The sequence below is a fragment of the Melozone crissalis genome, unplaced genomic scaffold (assembly GCF_028551555.1).
Source record: "Melozone crissalis strain CALT ecotype California unplaced genomic scaffold, PUWL_Pcris_2 ptg000023l_1, whole genome shotgun sequence".
NCBI classification, from domain to species: domain Eukaryota; kingdom Metazoa; phylum Chordata; class Aves; order Passeriformes; family Passerellidae; genus Melozone; species Melozone crissalis.
Window position 1 is genome coordinate 23,207,877 of NW_026535801.1, and position 23,974 is coordinate 23,231,850.

The 23,974-nt window shown below is 37.7% G+C and overlaps 1 protein-coding gene across 3 annotated transcripts in view; it reads right to left on the minus strand.

Annotated features, from left to right (window-relative positions):
* CSRNP3 (cysteine and serine rich nuclear protein 3) overlaps positions 1-23,974 on the minus strand; it is a 90,378-nt gene that overhangs the window by 36,183 nt on the left and 30,221 nt on the right. For all 3 annotated transcript variants that reach the window (XM_054277678.1, XM_054277677.1, XM_054277679.1), the window contains exon 2: positions 23,197-23,368. In XM_054277678.1, coding sequence (XP_054133653.1) covers positions 23,197-23,344 — 148 coding nt within the window. In that variant the 5' untranslated portion in view covers positions 23,345-23,368. The remainder of the gene's footprint in view (positions 1-23,196; positions 23,369-23,974) is intronic.

A 23,974-nucleotide genomic window follows, 5' to 3' on the forward strand; every position in this document is an offset into this window, starting at 1 on the left:
CAAGATGGTTAGCAAAGGATTCAGAATTACCTACAACTAAATCCAGTAATGAGTATCTTCTACACTCTCACATTCATTTCAGTTTTTTAAAAATGCCATTAGCAAGAGTGAGTGTATTCTGAAGTGCTACCATTTTCATCTATCCAAAGACAAGGACTGAGCAGATGTTTTGTGGCTGAGAACCTTCCATGTCTCTTAGGCAGGAAACACTCCTGTGTGTACATTAATGAGAAGAAATGAAAGCAGACTAGAAAGATTGCTAACGAGCAGCTGGTTTAGCTACAGCTATGCATATTTTTTTCCCCTGGCGATACTACTGATGATGTCACAATGCTCATGTAGGAAGACATAAACAAAAGGCAGGCATTTTTGCTGCAGTGGCACTAGGAGAAAAAAGAAAACTCAAATGTTTGACAGATGGAAAGAACAAAAATTGGTCAGGAAAAGAGTACTATTGTCACATTTTTCTCTGTATGTTGTTATATACTATGGAACAGTCCTCAAATCCTGAAAGGTGGTTAGAGGAAAACATGTTCAAGGACATGATACAGTTAAACCAGTTAGCAGCAAAGAGTTGTTTCTGCAGGAGACAATAGCAGCAAGCAGTCTCCATGCTGAGAGGCACCCTCAGTTAATCACTTCTTCAAGGTTGGTGGGGGGAGGGAGGGAAGCTTCAATCCTCCATAGTGGAATTTTGAATTTCCTAAATATAACTTGACATTTTTAGGTAGCTAAATTATATTCCATCCCATCCCGTCCTCTCTTCTCACACAGTTACTGAATAGAAGGAAGTCTTTGTCAGAGCCTCATTGCTGAATTTCTGCCCAGACATACTATTGAGGAAGGGCATTTCTGCCACCACAAAAGGGATTATACATCACCCAAGAGATTCACAGGAGCCAAAACCTAGGCCTCCCTTGTCACTCCACAGAAGGAAGAGGTTCAAATGAGACAATACTTCCTGATACCACTCCTGTAACAGCCAGGATTTCTTCAGGAGAATCCAAATTCACCTCCCCTTGAAACAACAGTGGGAGAATCCAAATGCTTAGCAGTCTCTTCCACTCAGGGTCTCCCATGGAGTCAAGGTAAGCAAGGGCTCTCTTTTCTTAAATAAAAGGTTCTTTGTGAATCCAAATGGAAACAAATCAAGAACCTTCTGACAATCTGTAAATATGGGTAAACTGTCAGATCCCACATCTACTTTGTAAGAAAATTAACAGGAACATTCTTATGCTATCTCATTTCACAGAAGCTACAGTAAAAGTGAACTGGTTAAGGAAATTTGGACTCTGAGTAATCACCATCATTAATAAGTAATGATTTTGTAAATCTTGGTTTATTCTACTCTATATGCATTTAGACTTGAGTACTTTTATAAAGGTTATATGCAATGAAATACATATCTTGGACAGAATTTAAAAACAAATAAAAAACCCCAAACAAAAACCCAAAGACCCACAATAACCCAAAATCAGCCATGTATCACAAACCAGACTAAGCCCATGATTTGAACATCAAATTATTTCTACCTAATACAACTACTTTACTTCATTGGGTATCAAACTTAATCAGCTGTTCAGTATCCTGTATTATGGTTGGATGAATCACGTAAGAATCAAACTTTTGGGAAGAGCACTGTTCAATTTCATGAAACAGAAAAGGGACAACTTGCACCACTCAGTGCCTTGTTATTCTAAAGGTTGGAATCCTGTACCTTGCAATAAAATGCAAGAGGTCTGGTTTCTTCAAGTACCCCAGAAATGTACAAACTCCCATACCAGTTAAGTAAACAGGGGGTTATGCTGAAACTTTTATAGTCTTCTAGTGACAAAAAATATTTGAAGTCCAGGATTTAGAAAATGTATTCAGTGGACCATGCATGCTCTACTCCAGCTCTTACAAGCAGCATGGTTTGTATGCCATGGCTTGTAATTTATGAGCTACAGCAGCAACAACAGCAGCTCTAAATGCCTCAGCACTGGCTTTCAGGCATGGAAATAGATGATCTGCAGTGGCTTCTTTGGTAAGATCTATAAACCTTGCCCATGCAAACTCCTCTAAATTGAATTCGGGATAAGGCATAGCTGAAAACTTCCCGTAGAATTATGCCATTGCAGAAGTTCTACAAACTAAAAATGCTCACCTAAGGGAAAATTGTGTAATATTAATTAATGTAAAGTTACAGTCACTGACACTTGGGTAGGATAATCTAAAGTATAAATTCTACATATTTCTTTCTAGACCAAATGTAATTTAATCAAATAAATTTCCTGTCCCTGGCCCCAGATGTCTAGCTTTCTCTAGATCAGTCACAGCTAAACAGTCTTCAAGCAGTGTCACATTGACTGTTCAGTTCCAAATATTAGGGCTTGATAGATTTCCATAGCCTGACATGACAGGAGGAATGACATTCTTTGTGTTCCTGAACTGCATGAATATGAAAATATTACTCATTCATAAATGGCATTCTCAACAAAGAAATACAACCATGTTTTGAAATAAGAGTCCAGTCAGTGAAATGAATGGAAATAGACAAAATGTATTTGAAAGGTGACATCATCAGATCAACAGACAGGGTGGAGAGAGCAGCTTACAAGTGAGGGGCAGGCCTGAGAGCAGCTGGTCTGATTTCTGCCACTCTAGCAATCCATCACCAAACTTCATACAGTGACTCCTGGCACCTCAGTGTAAGGCTGCCACTGCTGTCCTTCACTCCTGCTTCTGGCACCCTTACCCTGCCATGCTAATTTAAAGGACACCATCTATAGTTTGCTTTTTTTCTCACTCTTAATATCTGCTTGACCAGAGGCAGCCTTTTAAATCATGGGGTAAAAAACTGGCACAGAGTAAAAATTAATTCTCTTTACACATACTGTGGCATATAGCACAGCATATCCCTTCCCAATGATTTTTAGCACAAGTCCTGAAAACTCTATTTTTAATTATACATTCTTGCTACATCTTACATAAGATACATTTTTCCAAGATAAAATTAACCTCTTCTAGGCTGATATCCCAGAGGAGAGCACACTTCCTTTCAGAAAACAGTGATGAAAAATACTATGCTTTAGAAGAGTTACTGTACACAAACAAAAATATTCCTCTGCAATAAACACAGAGTTTCTTTTTCTTTTCACAATCTTTCTCAAAACTGATAGTTAACTATCAAAATCAAAGAAATGCTAACTTTGGCAGGAAAACTACTGTACTGAGAGGTGTATAGCCAAGTAGCAAAAGACTCTCTTGACTGCTGTTTCTTTAGATGGTGTGAATATTCAAAGCAAATGAATAATGTAATGCTTGGTGCAGCCATCGTTCCAAATGAAGTAAGTTCTATTTGAAAGAGCAAAGTGGTCATTCTCTCAGAAAAAAGAAAAAAAAAGAGAGAAGAAGGCATATACTTGAAAAGAAATTACCTGTGCTGTCTGGTATGGCTTCGTAAGCCAGCTTTTCTCCATCTAGTTTCCATGACACCTCAGACATTCCAACACGATCCATGTTAGGGAGTAATTCAGAACTACACAGTACATTTGATGTGGTTAGAAATTGTAAGACATGAGCAGAATAAACAAAGGTGCCTTTTGACTTATAATTAACTGAAATACTTCTTACTCCATCCCTTTTCCTTGCTTGGTCACTAAGCACACCTTTTCTCATAGTATCATTTTCCAAATCAAAAATTTCACTTGGCTGTTGACCAAAAAAAGTTTCAAATAAAATAAATTAGGAGACATTTGAAGAAAGCATGATAGCTAGTATTTTCTGTCTGCATCTGTTTGGTTCTTCTAGTTCCATTTTATGTACCATAGTGAACCAAAAAGAAGTTTACTGAGTCAATGCAGTTGGAACAGGAAAAAAATCCAGATGGAAGCAGACTGTCTTTCCTTCCTGGACTAGTCATCTACAGACCTTCCCAAAGCACCACTGTTGCTAAACCAGAAACAGTTCCTCATTCCTTGTTTTCTCAGCTTCCACAGTGAAGCAGACAAGCACTTCAGTTTTCATCTTCCACAGAAAGATGTATTTTTTATTGCTGCAATCTTCAAATTTGTTCCCATCTACCATAAAAACAAGTATTTTGAGTGGAGACAGATGTGAAATTACACCAGAAACAGACATATCTAAGCAGCAATGTGAAGAGGTTGTTACATTTTACAGCAGTTAGTTTATGAAGCATTCCAACTTAAAGCACAAGACATTTTCAACGTACTACTTAGGATAAAATACATAATGCTACATAGTGGACTTTCAATCTTTTCAATAGACAGGAAGATATGTAAAGTCTAAAATAAAATGTGCCTGCCTAGAATTGCTGAACATCAGCTTAGGATCTCATTCCACAGGAAGTGAATCTGCTACAACATTTCTTCCCACCTTTGTACATCCCACATACAACACAATCATTTAAAGCTTGAAAAAACACTGCATTCTGAGTTGTAAGGTACTTTTTGCTGTTTCAAATAACCTTTAAAGAATAGAAGCTGATTCTACTTTAATAATTCTGTCCATTTCCATTTGGCCAGCATTGATTTCTTGTGTATGCAGGAGAGCCTGAATATAATTTTTATTTACTTCTTTGTTTGTCTACCAGCATCAGTGATAACATCAGCACAGCAATGAGAACTTTATTGCTTATGCTGAGTTTTCTCTACCAGCACAACACAACACAATTCCTGTCCAGACCCACCTCCCCCAAATATTCCATGGCAGCAGCCTACATTAATAAAGTAAAAGTCTTTTGCAGGTAATTTCCCTTCTCCTACCCTAAAAACATGATTTGACTTGCCCTAACATCACTGTTGAAGAAATTAAATGAAAGATCTTTTCATATGCTTTAGCATCCAAAACAATTTTCCTAGCATATATATATCTAATTTCCATCAAGTTAAAAGCTGAACTGCTGTACTTTTACAGCAATGTTTTTACTATGCCATTGCAACATTCTAAGGTTTCAGAAAGTACATGAGCCAGCAGTATGCTTTCACAGCCCAGAAATCCAAGTGCACCCAAAGAGGGGCGGCCAGCAGGTCAAAGAGGTGATTCTGCTCCTCCACCGTCAGAAGAGTCCATCTGTGGAACTGAGGCCAGCTCTGGGTTCCTCAGCACAGGAAAGACACAGACCTGCTAGGGCAGTCCTGAGAAGAGCCACAAAGATCATCAGAGGGCTGGAGGATATCTCCTGTGAGGACAGGCTGAGGGAGCTGGGGCTGTTCAGCCTGGAGATGAGATGACTTCAGGAAGATCTCACTGAGGCCATCCAGTACTTAAAAGGGGCTTTTGAAAAAGAGAGAGGGTCATTTTTCACATGGTCAGATAGTGACAAGGCAAGGGGGACTGCTTTAAACTAGAACAGAGGAGATTTAGATTAGACATTAGGAAGAAATTCTTTAGTCAGAGGGTAGTGAGGCACTGGAACAGGCTTCCCAGAGAACTTGTGGATGTCCCCACCTTGAAAGTGTTCAAGGTCAGGTTGGATAGGGCTTTGAGCAATCTAAGTGGGTAACATCCCTGTCCATGGCAGAGGGCTTTGAATTAGATGATCTTTAAGGTCCCTTCCAACCTTTACTATGAAAATAAGCCAGTCCAATTCAGAAATATGCTTTCTAAGGAACACTGACTGGCATTTCCTTCGTAGAGGAAGAAGATGGATAGCAATATTTAAATATTCACATTCATATTAGCAAATCAGTGACAGTTCCAGGATGCTCTTGTATAACTTCAGAGACCAAAATGGACTGATTTTTAATTCGATAACACTGTTTACAGCTGATGTTCAAAGTTCAAAACACTGTGATTTTGGTCTAATTTTCCAAGAGCTTAAAGGGTTAAGTGTAGTAGCTACATGTCCTGAAATTGTGCAAGGATCAACATTTCTGCAACATGATCAAGTTTGGAAGTTCTTTTGGAAAAGTGGTTATGGAGTGACTGTTTTATCTTAGACTTCTACCTAAAAGGGATGAGAACCAAATAATGACTTTAATTAGAGCATTTTTATAGCTCAAATATCTTTCAAAATTTCAGCATTTCAGATACCATCGTGATTTTTTTTTTTTTTAAATTAAACTGCTTGAAACCTACCAGCTGGAGAACTTAATGTTTCAGTTAGATTTTTTGTTCACAATATTAAGTAGACACACTTATCACCCTGACAGCAGTACAATACCCAAGGGTTGAGGATGTCAGACTACAGTCCCTAAAGACTGCAGCCTCTTGTGTTGGTGCACTTGCAGAGGAGGAATTTTTTCCCCCTTTTAAAATCATTATTCAACATATTTTCCTGTGAACATCTTAAAAAATAAATTAGACTTTCAACCAGGATTACATTCAAATACTTTGCATTAGGATCATCAACTTATGGCACAGACAAAACCGCAGGGATGGCTGATATCACCTGATACAAAGTTGCATCATCTGACAGTTTTCTGTGTTGCAGAAAAGAAGCAATTACCAACTCAGTGTGGTTTTTGGCATCCCTGCAATGATTGTGACTTCTCAAAAGGATTAATTCTTTTGGCCTAACATCTTTAGGCACTGAGGATAATATTGTTTCCATCATAATATTTTCCCTTTTAGGAACATGAGGACCATGTTTATTTCTGCTATATTAAGTTGAGATAATACTAGACTTGTCAGATATTTAGAAATAGTGTAGTCAGTGTGTCTGTTTTGACCTTCCAGGTCACAGCAAAGGTGCAAGCTGACAGCACCAGCTGTCATTTGCTGTTAACAGCCTTCTACCACATCAACAGCTCCAAGCTCATAGGGGAGCTCACTAGCTTTGTGACTGAAGAGCAGGAAGGCAAGATCCTTGGCTCTCTCTTTCCATCTTCTGGGGTGGGCAGATTTCAGTGACACTAGCACTGTTCTAGCTGCCAGTCTGGAATTGCTCTCCTGCCCTATGTCCACTTACATAGGCTTTAGGATACAGGATTTCAAATGCAGACTTCAGTCATTTAAGGTTTCAAGAAATACAAAGCTTTGCCGTGCCAAATGTTCTACTGTTTCAGATCAAAAGATATTCTCACTGCCCTGGATGTCTTGGATTGAGAGACAGGAGTGGCCCATTTACATTCAGGAAACATATTCTGTGTCATTTACAATGGCAATGAGTTCATAACTGTGCAGCGTGTATCCTGCAGTTTTTCTTATTATCTCCAGCACTGTGAGAATTCCTGAAAAGCTGTCACATTTAGCTTGCTACATACTTACAACAGCAAATTGGTACATGCTCTGTGCTGATCTTCCTACTCTTTTCTGTAGTTGCAAAATTGCAAACAACTCAAAAATTGCTTTATGATGATAATCACACAGGAACAGACCCAGATCAGCAACTGCCAGCCTTGTCGTGACATTCAGTGTGCCAAGCAATGACACAGGCAGTTTGTAGAGAACAGCAGTATCTTGAAGTAGACAAACTGAGATGAGTAGGAAAACCAAACCCTTTGAGGACATGAGAAAGGGGTCAGAGACACAAAAGCCTGCCTACTTTTCTAGCTGTAGAAGCTAATCTAATTAAAAAATGCTAATTTCCCCACAAACCTCGCCTGATGCCTTAAATTAGTATACCACAATAATGACAGCATTTACAGCCTTAAAAGCTATATATAGCCTGATATATAATCTTAGAAGCTAAGTATCTTAAATGTCAAGCAGGAAGCAGCAAAGGATTCAAAGACATTGCAGAGAAAACAAAGAGCTACCACTTGTCATCTTGTAACAGTTATTTTTGCACGACAACTGACAATTATATACACATAATGACTAGGGCAAGTTTTAAAAGAGATTTTAAAAAACCATAAACACATTTGCAGGAACTGCTCCAAAACATTTGAAACAGCATGGGATTCAAAAATTTTTAAAGTCACCAATATTAGTGAACCCTGACTGGTAAGTGGACAGGAAAAGACCAAAAACTTGCCTCTGTTTCAAGAGGCAGAGATAAAGAAGGCCCATTTATGACACTAAAAAGTGATGCTAATGGGAATACAAATAGATGCATCAGCAAGTCAAAGTAAAATCACTTTTAAAGAAATACTGAGATAAAGCAATACAGCAAGAATGCATTTTTTTAAGGCCAGGATTTTGTGATATTGAGACGGAAATTGCTAAAAAGTTTGCATATGATTTTTCTCTTGCTTCACAGCTGAGTTCAGTCAACTGTGTTGGAGGAGAGACAAAGTACTTACTGGAAAACAATCTTACAGTAAAAATCTGAGAAGGATACATATGTTGATAGCACAGACATCATACATACGCTTTTTCTTTTTTTTAGATTAACCAGAAAAAGTACAGATGGGAATGAAAAGGCCACTAAAAATATAACTTTATAGAAAGTTGTAAGATATGGAAGGAACAAAGTGACTTTTAAAAAATAAACTGAACTATAAGAATTGAAAGAATAAAAGAACCAAGAGTGGGAAAAAGCACAGGCAAATCAACATTTCAAAAGATGAAATATAGTAAATTCTTGAAGATGAACTGTGAAAGATGAGGCCAAAATGTTTATTTTGAAATCTAAGAAATATATTTTTATCTAATACATATGTGCTAAAAATAAGGCACATGGATCCTAAAGTAAATGAATGACAGAGAAAAATTAATTGAATATCAGAGAATACCAGAAATACCATACTGTAGCACTGATGGCCAATTTATGCTAGGAACAATACTCTATCCATTAAAAAAGAAAAAGCAATAAAAAGGAATTCCCTTTCATCCCAACCCTCCAGCAAACGCAGCGTCAAAATCCACAAAGTGCACTGAGCAAGAAGTGCAGGATTTGAAAGGTTTCACTCTGCTACAAAAAAAGCAGAGAATTTGGTGAAAATATACCAGTGACCTCAGACTACTGTCAATGGGTGTGGGAAATACCAAAACTCAAACACTAGACAAGCTGACAGCTGAGTCAAATACAACCTGAACCAGAAATGAAAATTCCTGCCTGTCTGCACATCCATTGTTCTGTTCCATGCATACAAATAAGGTGAATCTGCCAGTGATATCCAACACTATGGTCTCTAGCCAACACCCAGTCCCCAGCCTAAGTCAAATCTTCAGAAAATAAACCCAAAAGCTGAGATGCCCACATAATAAATGTCAAATAAAATGCAGAGGAATTTTTACTAGACAATGGGTAACCAATGAGGACTCTCAAGCCATAGCCAGACTGCATACAATTGAGCAGTACAAACAAAAACTGGAACAAATAGGATGCAAGCACTTGTTAAACACTACACTACTCTTATTTTCAGTATACAGGTGTTATTAATACTTTAACTAATGGTTGTATTTCAAACCTTTTCTCTGGATTGCAAAAAGAAGAACCTACTGAGCTGCTAGTGTTGGACTAGCAGTAGAGATGTGAAATCAGTTTGCATGACCAGTCGCATCCGGAAATCCATTTATAACGAGGACTTCTGTGGGACTTGAGCAGTTTAACTGTTCCATACCTAACTTCTCCATTTGAAAAAATAAAATAAATTTTTTTAAAAATTAATCTAATATCTTATTGTTACCCATCCCTTAACTGTGCTTTTAGTGGTTACAAGTAAAGAGTTTGTTTCAAGACCACCAGTTAGAGAGAACCTGTTTCATTAAACAAGTCAAAACAATTAGAGAAAGAAAGTATTTTGCACTTTCAGCAATAATAGGTTGGGGGGGAAGGAAAATTTTAGTGTCAAGTCTGGAAATTAAAGTCTGATATGAACTTCAGGATTCTATTTCTAAGTTAGATCAGTAAGTGGATGGGAAAGTACTGTTTCTTCTGATACAGGGTGATATCCTGACACTTGAATTTAAAAGACAAAATAAATTCCCCACATGGGAAAAATTTAAAGCATCTAGCAGTATTTTAGTACACATGAAGCAGTTAAAAGCCATTTATTTCTCCTCTCAAAGATAATCCCTACTAATTGCTCTAGTTGTGGAAATACATTTTGTGGGAAAGGATAATGAAGCCTACTTGTCAAATTGCTCATGTCATTATTTCACTGCAGATTGCAAATACTATAGCCAGACCCATTCCCAGCATGCTGAATATCAGCCTACAGAAAAGGACCCTTGCATAAGCCACTCTGACCTTTCTTGCTAGTTTCTTCTGACCTTGCTGACCTCATTAGACTGGTATAAAGAAAATAAAGGAGCTGTTGGGTACTCTTGATGGATTAGAAATAACAAGAATGTGTCTAGGACTTACTTAAGTACTAAACCAGACCACTGAATTATAATGCTTTTCAAACAATCAAAAGGATAATAGGGATAGTGATGAAGAAATAGAGGTAGAAAGAAAGAGATTCTTAAAATATTGTGAATAGTATGCTTTTTGGAAATTGTTCATCAGCATCCTTAACTACTTATTCTGCTGCCATTTTACATGGTTGATTTTTTAAGGCCCCATTTGAGTGAGAACAAATATTAGAAGCCAATGGTCCCAGCACAATTATTTTGATTAACCATGAATCCAACTTAAGCACCTTGCTGAAAGAGGGCTTTAATCTCCTCTGGTCAGATGTATTTAATGAATTCTTCAAATTCCCAAAGGAAGGAAACTCTAGAGGATAGAATGCAAGTCTCTGAATTCCCTGTGTCACATTTCAAACACTACATCATACTATCAACAAAATCTGTGTCTTACCAGACAAAAGGGTGGAGATACTATCAAAGTGTTTATTCTTTACATAATACATACCTTCTCCAGTGGAATTACTTTGGGTTTTTAAACCACCTCCCAGCACTGAAATGGACAAGTCATGCATTTCTATAGCTTACATCATAAGAAGTACAAACCTACAAATTAATTTTGCTCTCTGGATAGTGGATTTTGTCATCCTCAGTAAATATTTATTTTTAGCTAATACTGGCACTTGAGCAAAACTCTCAGAAAGGAAACCACAGGCCACAACTTATAACACAAACTTCAAGTACTACTATATAAATTTTACAGCAATTGCAACATAGGATACATCTTTTTTTTCTCTTTTTATTCTGTATTTATAATTTCTAGGGAAAAAAGTGCTATGAGGGAATTTATACTCACAGAAATCATCCAAGCTCCTATGTATTGCAATTTCTAATTAAAAGCTTTTGAATTTAACCACTGGAAAGTATTTATGGGGAGAGGAGAATTTTTTCTTTATATGCTTAACTACTCCTAAAAGAAGACACTAGCAGATAGGCTGACCTCAGCCAAAGGGTTCAGGCTTTATTATGCTATGCATTAAAATGCAGGCACCATCACATAAAATTAAATTATGTCCTTTTTAAAAATAAGACTATGCCATCATTTGTTCCTGAAGCATCCTCTGTTCAGCTGTCCTGCAGTTTTATAGATCCTGACATGGGAAAACTGTTGCATTTGTGATAGTGGTGATTGTCCCCTTCAGAAATTTATAGCCTTTGGTAAATCTCTGTATGTCTCACATCTCTCCTGTGCCAAGCGCACAATCCAGCCTCAAGCCAGCACCACTGGAGAGGCTGCAAACACTGCATTTGTGCAGGAACTCTCATCAGGCTTCATCCCCAAGAGCTAAAATGTCTTAAAGCAGCCACGGGATCCAGATACCCTCATACTACACACAGAGCTAAGTTAGATGACACAGTGGTTAAAAAACAACTTAATCAGGTTTCTAGCACAGATTTCACGGCTGCTGTATCTGGGCAGCTGTTCTAGCACAATTGGATTAGTGATTTATGCTGTCTCTCCACTCTGCCCATTTTAAAACAATGGATTGAGATTTGAACATGTAAATTTTTCATCCTCATCACTCTTCAGACCTTGTGAATGCAGAGTAATTTCGAGACCTGTAGGAGGATTTTGGTTCATTTTTTTGTTTGGGGGACTGTTTGTTTTGGTGGTAATCTTTTTACCCCCTTTGTTGTTAGCTGGAGATTGTGGTGTAAAGATAAATGGTGGACAAGGACCTTGTGTTTGGATATTTAAAATAAACAAAAAGAAAAGCCCAACAAAAAACCAACCAAACAAAATCAAAGCAGAATTGCAGTCCACTAGCAATTCCTTCCTCTTACATGTGATATGGGTAAAACGTGTTTCTTCAAAATTGTGTTTGTCATCTTACATTTCTGTCATTTGTCTGCCCTGTAGCAAAAGAGAAATTCAAGAATCCCATCTATATGAGGTTAAATTATTAATTTCCCACCTTGACCTTGTTTTGGAATATGCTTATTTCTGTGAATTAGCTACAGCAGTTAACCTGCCATTTAAAGAGCACACAGAGCAAAATTGCTCTTCACAAAACAAAGGTGAGCAAAAAAAAAAAAAAACACATGCCTATTCTTTTATCATTTTATTTCTCCTATTATCTCATGTATTAGATAGGTTACTTACATTCTTTACTAAATAAATCCCTTTTCAACTAATCTCCTACACAGACCAGAAACCCAACTTTGAGTACCAGAGGGAGAAGTGGGGAGGGGGTGGGAACTCCTATCCTTCCTCCACATCTCAAATCAGAACAATATGACAAATTGTCACACGTAGAACCACAAAAACCAGACAGGTTTAATGTCTGCATTTGTATCATGGTTAACTCCTAAATCAAACAAACCCTTCAGAAGTCATGCTTTCTGATTTTTCCTTCATCAGTATATGCAACATTTAAAAATAACATTCTAATAACAAACAAATAAAAATAAATACCCATTTTCCAGTATCCCAGTAAAGCTTACATGAAATTATGAATTAGTTAACCAAGAGAAGTTGCTAACATAGTTTTCTTGCTACCAAGCATTTAAAGTTACTTTGTGACATTATTAAAATATTTTACTGATTACACACAGTTCTCTGAAGACATTTACTACTTGAGATGTGTTGGCCAGCTCTTTGTGGCTGAATAAATCATATCCCTTACTTCCAGTCTCTGGAAAAAATAAATCACACCATGATGTGACAATTAAAACAAAAGCCTTGAAAGTACCTCTTCAGTTAACTTGGTGTTTCCCTTTCCAAACTTTTAAACAGCAGATACTTTTGCAAGCAAGTGACAAAGGATGTAAATATACAATAATAATTTATTTACAAATACAGACAATAAGTTAGGAACATTTTACCTACATAAATCTAATTTCACTGGAAGTTGCTGATGTATGCTGATGGTTTCAGCATGAATTTTAAGCATTTTTAAACACAAAGGTGCAGCTGGAAAACTGTTCTTTTTTTAAACTTACGCTCTTCTAAAAGTGCTAATCAAAATCCCTGCAGAGATGTAAAATATAGCATCATGTTTTGTACCATCAAATGGTACAAAATGAAATTGGACTTGTGTAACTGTAGAGATATATGCACATGAATAACTGCTACTGTACTACTGACCTTGTGATCTCAAAGAATGCCAGCTTCTCTCAGGAGATTTTTAGACCTCTGAAATCATGTTTTTAGTCTGTAGACATTTCCTTAATCTGTCCTTTAAAAATGAAATTCATGTCTCATTACTGTTAAAATGATACCAACAAAGTCTTAGAATTTCTATCAAAATGATGTGATGCCACTTGCAAACTCACAGAATAAACAGAAAATTCTGTTTGCAATGAAGCCAGGTTACCATACTAGGGTGAAAAAATTCAGAAGAGCATATTGATATATAAAAAATAAATGATCATACAGCCAATATGCACATTTGATTTCTAGTACACATGAGGTACTTCTGCTCTGACACATCAGGGAGTCTAAAAACCTTCCTGTATTTCACTGAGCAGGGCAAAATTCAGTAATTGCAAGGACAATTAAACATTAATCCTGCTTACCATGGCAGGTGACAGACTTGCCATCTGTTGAAGTCCTTAAAGTGAGGTTGGATATCTTTCTAAAATACATTTTTGGATATAGTTTTTGGAAAAGCAAAACTAAAAACAAACTAACGTTTAATCCATACTGCAAAACTGTGGTCATCATATAGAGAGAAGGGGCTGATGGCACAAGGCAGTGACAGCAGCTTTGCCACCAGAGATGCCTGTTTGTGCCATGGTTTAACCCCAGCCAGCAGCCAAGCCTTGGGCAGCCACTCACCCGCTGCCCCAGCAGCAGGACTGTGAGGGGAATCAAAAGGGAAAAGCTGGAAAACTCATGGGTTTAACAGGGAAAGCAAAGGCCACACATGCAGGCAGAGCAAAACAAGGAATTCATTCACCGCTTCCCACAGATAGGCAGGCTCAGCCATCTCCAAGAGAGCACGGCCCCATCACAGGTCATGGTGACTTGGAAGACAAACGCCAGCACTCCAGATGTCCTCCCCCTTTCCTCTTTTCCCCCCCACTTTCTATTCTGGGCATGATGTCACGAGGTCTGGCATGTCCCTTTGGTCAGTTGGGGTCCCTGTCCCAGCTGTGCCTCCCAGGCACCCCCAGCCCCCTCTGCAGTGCGGCCGTACAAGGAGCAGAAAGGGCCCTGGCTCAGAGCAGGCCCTGCTCAGCAATAACAAAACATCTCTGCGTGATCAACCTGTGCTCAGCACAACCCAAAACACAGCCCCTACCAGCTGCTGTGCACAAAGTTAACTCTGCCCCAGCCAAAACCAGCACAGTGTGCCTTTCCATTCTGCCCCCAACACTTGTGATCTGGCTTTAAAATAACGTAGGAATCCTAACTTAGTTGGTCTTAGCTTTGGTACAGACTCCAGTTAGACCTTGGGTGATTTTTACCTCCTCCTTCAGCACAGGCCTCAGTTCTCTGGGCATAGAGCTCTTACAAACTGTGTTAGCCATGATTTTGAGAATCAGAGCTGCAACGCTTGCTATTGTGACATTCTGCTTAAGGGATGCATAAGAATTTTTAAGATCAAAATGATTTGAGGAAAAAAAGTTTTTGATCATGATACAGGAGGTGTAGGTGATAATTAAATTCGGCACCATAAAGGCAAACTACATCAACTCCCAAAAGCATTTAGTACTGGCTGTTTCACACAAGTAATTAATATTTCTTGCCAATACGACTTTAAAATGCCAACTACTGCTGCTGTTTGCATGTATCAGAGTGTACACAGATGGACACAGAGCATCCAACTCCAGCTTTCTGAAGCAGGAAATAAGGTAACAAACAGAAAACATTTTCTTTTCTGAGTTATGCAAACAAATGAGTCTATAGCTAATATAATAACACATGACTGAAGTGCTGGTGCAAAGCATGCTTTGCAGTATGGATGAACCTGAGTGGGCTGCATAAACTTCAAAGCAATAAACACGCTACAAAAGATGCGTGGGCAGAGAGAAAATGGAAAATATAGGAGACACAGGGAGGTGGTTCCATTATCAGCTGCAGGATACATATGAAATTGCACATGGGAACAGTGAGGAAGGACTGCAAAAGATGGTTCTGAACAGATTCACCTCAGCCCTTAGTAGTTCCACGATAGTCTCTCATGGCTATGACAGGGTTTTAGTAATTAGCAGGCAATCCATTAAGTTATGAAAAATAAAATCTGGTCTCAAAAGCCCCTATTGTCAATTTCTTTGTCCTTCATTTATGTGAAACTAAAGATTTCTTCACACTACAAAGCACAATAAACAATTCAAAGTAGAACATTTTGTTTATCTAAACACTACCAAAGTCACCCCAATTAGAAAAAACAAAAATGAAATAAAAAATGTAAATCCTTTTTTGAAGAGCCCATTTTAACAAAAAATTATGAAAATTCAGGCCTGGCTCATCTTCAAGCCAAAATTCTAGACAATTCACAACATTTAATGACTTTGCTGGGCACATGCTCTGACCCAGCATCTCCTCTTCTGTGTTAATCTCATTGTGAGAACTGTATATTTAAAATGCCAACTCAATTTTTTATCTGAAATGCCACATTTTGTCATCTCTCCTAGCTGCTCTTCTGTCCGTCTGCAGAATAGTCTCATTTTTTGAGAAAATTCTCACTTCCTTAAAGGCAATGACAAGATGAATTTACTACAGCCAAAAGCATTTTTGATGCTTGTTCAAAGTCCAAAGTTTGGGCAGCTTTATTCATACTGTGGCCTACTGACTTGTGATGTTAGTGAAATAGATAAATTCACAACAAGTCTGTCTACTGCAAGCCATTATAAACCACACACTGGTGGGCATAAAAATAATACATTATTTTTATGCAATTGTTACTACTTAAATAGTGTTACCTTCTTCCTAAGAACATTCAATTGGGCATGACAGCAAAGGTAAAATTTTCTACTAATTTTAAATAGTAGTGTAACAATGAAATGGTATCTGTGCTCCAAGACTTTTTATGTCCATTTCACACTAATCACTCAAAACTAAGAATACTATTTAAGTAAAACAATGTGTAAAAGATGAAAAATACTAATAGAAGTCAACGGGTATGCTCCATTAAAAAAAAAAAAAAAAAAAGACACGATCACTTTTTGGTAAAATGTAGGTCACCTATGGTTGCCATAGTAACCACTGCTGAACTATTGCTCTATAGATGACCACTGCCTATGGCTGCTTTCTTTGCTAGCAGTCATACCTCAATTAAAACAAGAAAGAGTTTGGAATTGACATTAGTTTAGTTGCAAACAACACTGCTTAAACATTTTCAAAAGCATCTCCTAATATCCTAGTCTAAATAAAATACTCAGATAACCAGCTGACAACACACAAAACCTACTTTTCAGTACTTAGAAATCTGTTCTTTGTCTGTATCTAAAGCCTGGAGTTTCCAAAATGGAGATAATCACCTCTACAATAAGCTGCAAATACAAAACATATTTATACAGAGCAATTCACTAAACATCAGTAACTCAACAAGTTAGCTGGAATTCAACAAGCACTAACATCAAGTTAAGCTTCACAGCAAGTCCTGTGACAGTATATTCAGTACTTTCACTCCAAGTGGGGGTTAATGCCTTGGCACATTATTATGTTGCACACAAGCACCCAGTGAAAACGAATCATGTAACAAGGAGCCATGGATAATAACAGCTGAAGCCTCACTTGGGATGAAGTCATTGAGTCTTCAATCACTTTGATGGTGAAACTCCCTTTCTCACCACTATTACTCTGGGGCATACATAGTTGATGATGAATTCATTAAAATACAAAAGACTCCACATTACAAAAAGAGTCTTAATTGGCTTTGATAGTGAACTGGGAAATAACAGGACTACAAGCCAATGTCCTTGATAACTGCTAACTGGTTTTCCCCTTCTGAACAGTCATATCACTATTACGTAAGTTCAGACTAAACAAGCTGCTTATCTTCTCTCCTTTTTTTGTTTGGTTTCTCTGTTTGATTTTTTATGTTTGGTTGGTTTGGGTTTTTCTTTTTGCTTGGTAGGATTTTTTGCTGGTTTTGGGTTTTTTGAGATTTTTTTTGCTACATGTATTATAAAAACTCTGAAATATAAACTTTGAGGCCTGGATGCTGCCCATATGCCTTAATGCTATTAGCACTACAAACACATTGTGGTAGGGTAGCATCAGTGGTCACAGAGTCAGAGCACCAAAAATGCTGCGTATTTAGTGAACAAAATAATGATGATCAATTTTGTTGAATACCATCTATGAAGAATCATATCCCCTCACTTGCTTTAATTCTTGAAAGCTCAAAACAGACAGATAAACAGGTAGATGATCTCAGGACACCACAGCAAGGCTGCTGGGAAGCCCAACAGACAAACCCTCACAGAACAGAGACAGCTCGTGAAAGCTTTAGGATCAAACAATTAATGTAACTGTTTTGGCAGATTCCAAAGAAATTATAGCTTGTTTATAGTCTCCCAACTGCATCACTACAGTAGGAGGGAGAGGACTGAAACTCAATTTCTTTATATTCCTGTAAGGATCAGGACCTTAAATACACCTTCACACACAATGCACATCAGGGGACTGCCCTGGGCACCAGGACATCTCAGTAAGACTAAAACACACATGGGAGATGGGGCTGGTGTACAGAGGAAGAAGAAAGGAAGAAGTCAATACAGTCTCCAGCAAGTAGAATACTTTCCTTTTTTCCTAATGTTTCAATCAAAATTCATGAAATCTTTGCCCTTGGGTCAGTAATTTCCATGGATTCATTTCTCCCTGTAGTTTATAAGACAGCAACTACATGCATTTACTGTCTTATACTGGAGAAAATCAGTCTGTATTTTCTGTATACAGATACAGGCTTTCATCTTAAGGAGGTCCAGGTCCCCAGTAGAGCCAAAAGTTGTAGTACAATACAAATGATGTAAGAAAAATCAGAATACAAAACTCGACCACCGAAGTCTGGTAAGACTGCAAACAGAGATAAAATACAGTTGCATCTTTCTTGTAAGCATTAGAATGGTTTCATTATGAAGCCCCAAGACAAAAGACTAAGTTCATCTGCTTGTTACCTCTGCTTTGCAAGCAGAACTGCTAGTCTATTAAAAAAAAACACAAAAAGACCAACCAAGCCAAATGCCAGAGAAGGCTGTTCCCAGCTCACTGCTAGAGACTTAAGCTCAGCATGTTCACACAAGCCACAGGTGTATCAACTGATAGAGGAAAAACCTTTGAGCAGGCACAAGCCCCTGGAAGGAACTTTCTTTGGAAGATCCACTACCAACAGAATCTGTGCTGTTATGTTGGAGTTAACTGCCCTCAGTCATCCCTATTGCTAAGTTAGTGCTTGGCTAAATCAGAGCAAAGAGCAGAGGAGCAATGTTCAGTAAGGAGAAAACACTGCACAATGGCACCTGTATTGAGGGTGCTCCAGCCTGAAATTAGTTACAAAGGTCACTGTAATGGACAATCACAGAATGGTTTGGTTTGGAGGGGGCCTTAAGGACCATCTAGTTCCAACCTCCCACCCCCAGGCAGGATTCTGAGGATGAGGCTGCTCAGAGTCTCCCCCATCCAACCTGGTCAGTAAGACAACATACTCTGTCAAATCCCTGAATCTAACTTGGCTTTAAATTTCAAAACATCTTTAAAACCATCTTTACACAGACCGGTAGGAAACATTTTAAACTAGCTCGAAATGAAGAATATGTACTGATCACGGCACTAGATGAGGAGAGAGGATATAGCAATAATCTTTCTGAGGCTTCATTTGCTTTGTAAGAGCACATAAAGCAATTCAAAGAAAGCTGCTGAAGGCCACTGGGACTCTCACCAGTAATAAAAGTGAGCATTAGGATACAGCAGTCAGGAGAAAGCAAGCACGAAACTTTTTTCAGACAAAAAAGAATCTATTCATAGTTATAAACTGGTAACAGAAATATCCATTTTTCCCTTCTTTGTGATTTGATTCACCAATTATTTCCCTACAGAAGCTAGTGTAATGGTACCAGGCCACCCACAGCTTTCACTGGTATCCAGATGTTGTCATAATGCTTCCTTGTACCTGAAAAAGGGACAGCTACTTTTAGTACCCAAGACATCTTCAGGCTTTTTTACCTTTAAAAACAACATTTTAAAATTCTGATCTTATTTGACAAAGACCATGGAGCAAGTCTTCACTAAAATAAAAATCACCTACTTCCCAATATTATAATTTCTGCAGAGAAGGATTTTAGCTGAGACTAGCTCAAGCTAGAAGTTAGCTGGAAAAAAACAAACTTTGGAAATAATTTGAAAAACTGTGAGCTTAGGCACGTTCATCCCTCTTTGTCAAAAAAGCCATGGTAATCATGATTTTGCATTTCTAAAATTACATGCATCATTGGTGAGAGAAAAAAGAAACTTCATATTCTTTGACTTTATAAATGAGACTGTAAAGTTATTAAAATTATTTTGCATATTGTAATAGCATCTAGAGAGAGCAACTGCTATAAAGTCTAAACCCAGTGGCTAAGATATGATCTGGTATAATTTTAATTCTGTAGAACAAATCAAGGATTTATATCTAACCATCATGTTTATCTAACCATCATGTTTAATTTTTATCCAATCTCACAGACAATATTCGATCAGCAAATAGAATCCCATACATTATTTTAGCATCATTCTGAACTAAAATTGCTGGCAAAAGATGGTTCCAGAGCTGCTGACAGTGCACACTACTGAATACAGACCAGGCCTTATACATACATCCTGAGTGCAAGGTGCTTTTCTCTAATAAATGCAGCACAGATACAGATGTGCCATAGAATCAAAATCAACACTTCCCAGTAATTTTCTAATTTGTTTTTGATATATGTTCCATATACATCAATGTAGTGAAAGAGGATGAGTCACTTTCAGTGACTAAGAATTTGCAAACTCCCGGAGCATTAAATTCCTTTGATCTTGATAAGCTGGCTCGTTCTCATTCTGTTCATTAGCCCCCCCTCCTTTTCCCAGCTTTGAGCCAGCCAATCTGTAGCCCTTTCTGCAAGCTGACATATTTACCAAGTAAAATCTGTTACCATTGCTTTCCTGCTCTTACTGAAAAACACCCTGTTGCTTGTCAAGCTCCTCATCTTGGGGAACCTCCTTCTCTTTTCCTTCACGTATCACATAGTCCACAAGCTCTCTTCCCACCCTGATGAGCTCATTATTAGCTCCTCTCTGTATTTCCCCAGTAACCACAAACTGTTCACTTGTGCATTCCGTTAATCTCTTTTTTTCCCACACCCACCTAATGTAATTTCATCATTAGTTCCCAAGTACCATTTTGCTGATGACTCACAAAAATTGCCTAAGAATCTCAGAAAATAATCCAGTTGTGTTGCTTTGAACCATGTCTTGATAAGTATCTTTCTCTAAGGGTTAACCTGGGAATGTCAATACCTACATGATTTGAAAAATATGAATGTCTTAAACTGTAAGCATAAATTATCATTATTTTTCCAGATAATTATTTAGCAACTGTAACAGGGCTATTTTCTCATCTGTTCTGTTTGAAAAATTAGTGTACATGGAGCCTGCCACAAACAGGTATCTACATTTAGACAGCAATTCAATTTCAATAGTGATTAGTGAAAAGCATCTTGATATTTTCACTCTTCTCCTTTGATGGAAAAATACTTCACAGCTCCAGAAAATCCTTTAGTGCTTGATTCTTTACCAATCAAAAAAAATCACAGTTGTCATAGAAACTGTAAAAACTGAAGTCAGTCATGACATAACAACAGAGCAATGGAAAATGTCTGCAGGTTCAGGTTTTTGTACTGGAGGTATTTCTATAAATTTAACCAGGGAGTCTACAAGTTTCCAAATATAACAAAGAATATTAAAACAATAGGCATTATTATTGTTTTTAATAATCTGTTCAGAGTCTGGAAAATAATAGCATTTATTGCTATTGCTCCTGCTCTACACACTGGCTACATTAACAGCAAACAGACTTCTCAAAACACTCAGTGCAAGCTTATGGTGTAAGGCAACTGAATTTCTCTGATCAAACATCTTAGATAGCCTGGGACTTTTGGTCAATGTTCTCAGCATTCCTGAGATCCCATTTTTGCAATTTTTAAGCTGACACAAACCACTTTAAAAATCTATGTTGTCAATAGTTTCTGTCTCTTACAAATGCTGCTCAGAAAAAGACTTCTATCTGCAGACCTCTGCCCCACACAAGACAGTTCAGCTCCATTCCAAACATTATCTCAGGCTTTTTCCCTATGACATGAAACTCTGTAAAATATAACTCTACTCTTGACTAAAACAGGTTACAAGAATCTTCCCCTTTTCATAACCAAGAGCTAAATCATATACCAGCTTCAATTCCAGGGCTCTTCCTGCCTTTTATTGGAACCACTTGACACTTCATAATTACTAACTGACAGGGCTGCCTTACTGCAAACACTTGCCCTTCAAGCAGAGATCACCCTGCTGAAAAGAAAATAGTCATAATACACAGGAATATTACTGGACTGGCTTCACTGCAGGTGAGCAAACTGATTAGCTGAACTACAAGTAACACGAAAAGCAGCGATGTGGAAGTACTCAGATCTTAAAATAACCATCTCAGAAGCCTTGAATTAAGTTTAATGGAGAAATTTAAGGGAGTTATTTTTGTTTCAGCTGGTTTCCTCCAGCATATTGTCCCTCTGAACCTCTAATTTATTCTTTCCAGATAACTAGGTACACATATTTTGAATAGAGAGCAAACAGGTACTTGGATTCCCTATGCTTTCCTAGAATTGCCTTAAATAAACTGTTTTATCATGATAGCATCTAGGAATTTCCAGACCTGCTAAACAACTTTAGATGCTCACATCACACCCACATTCCCACCCTGCTTAGGGATTACATTTAATGGGAGGGTGAGCATACTTGGTGTGTAACATGCTTCAGCAGCCTATTGAAGTTTAACTGGCATATATACAGAGAAACTTTCCAGCTGCACCTAAGATAGAGACAGCAAAATTTGCCTGTTAACTTCCCTAACCATGAGCTTAGGAATTAAAACCAAAGTGAAATCCTGATTCCAGTAAAATAACCAGCAAGCAACCCATGAGTGAAATAATAAACTTTTTTTACATGGAAAAAGGAAAAAACCTCACAATTCAAATCTCCTTAAAAAGAACAGCATGACTTATTTGTTTACTGCAGGGTTCTTATTAGAAGAGTACCTGATTCACACAAGTCCATAAACCTCAGTGGGAGAGAGACAAATATATTTCTTCTGTTACCATAGTTGAGACCCTAGTCAAAAATATGTATAAAACCCTGTAGCTTCTCACTCTTCAGTTCTGTGGCATTCTGTCACAGACTTTACATTTAAAATATCCCTCAAGGCTTCTGTATGTCATAGCACAATTACTGCACGTGTACGTGCATATGAACACAAGCACATGTATACATGTGTCACTTGAAAAAGCACATACACAAAAGCATAACATACATAGTTATGCTTTTCTCACATTATAAATATATGCATATATGCATGTGAACGCATGCATGCAGACTTCCATCTTTAATTCTGAAAAAGGCATGTTCATTTCACATTACTGCCAATATTCCCCCTTCTCCTAAATCATCACTCAAAATGGAAGACATTCTCCTATATGCTTAAAACATGTCACGCTAAGTAGACGTGAATGATAGAGCACAAACATGGAACTTCCTCTGAAACTCATACCGACATCAAAATTTTCACAGAAACAATTACCAGAGGAAATAGTTATTTTTTTTCAAAAATAAGTACTTCCTCAGAGTGCCAGCATTTAAATGTAATAAAACAGATAAAATGCTTAAAAAAAACAAAAAGCAGAAAGTTTTCACTGTCTTTCTAACAAGTAAAGTGAACCCTTCTTAGCTTGTGTAAGACACAGCATCATGCCTTACACACACACCCCTTTAGTACTTACGGGTAAAATGATTAGAAGCAGATGGATGGACATTACTTCCACTGTCAGCACTTTCACTGCTGGAAACATCATCATCTGATTCCCACACACATGAGCAGGGTGAGGTTCCACCAACTTCTTCAAACTTCCTCTTTAAAATTCCACTCATTGCTGCGATGCTGTCACCATGCACCTGTAACAGGAACAGAGGCAATGAGGCACTGAAACATGCAACTACTGTGCAGGTCTCTCAATTCATCTATCATTAAAGACCTCACCTATCAGTCAGGTACCACCACCTGCAGCTAAATGGCTCCTTAACTAAGAGTTTTAAACAAATTTTCCAAGAAGGAATCAAAAAACCCACAACCTATCATCAGTATATTTATCATCACACTGACTTTAAGACAGAAGGTAAATGCTACCTGTATTCTACCAATGCAGAAAATTCTACAGCCAATCTTATACATATATACATATATATTCAGTTACGCAGCAAATTTAGGTCAAGCATAATACTCCAATGTAATTCATCAAAAATGGGCTTTTATATAAGGCTTAAAAACTTACTTGGCACCGAGCAACATTACATGACAAAAACTGTTCTTTAATAAATATTGTTCAGAAAAAAACACCTTCTCTCTTTTGATTTATTTTAAAGGTCTGATTTATATAATTCTCAGTACTAACAAATGCCCACAACTGCAATTAGATTTGAGAGCTGTATGAGACACTTTGCATCTTTCCAGGCCAGGCCCTGCCTAAACAGTTCTGGCTCATTTTGTCATTTTCATTTCCT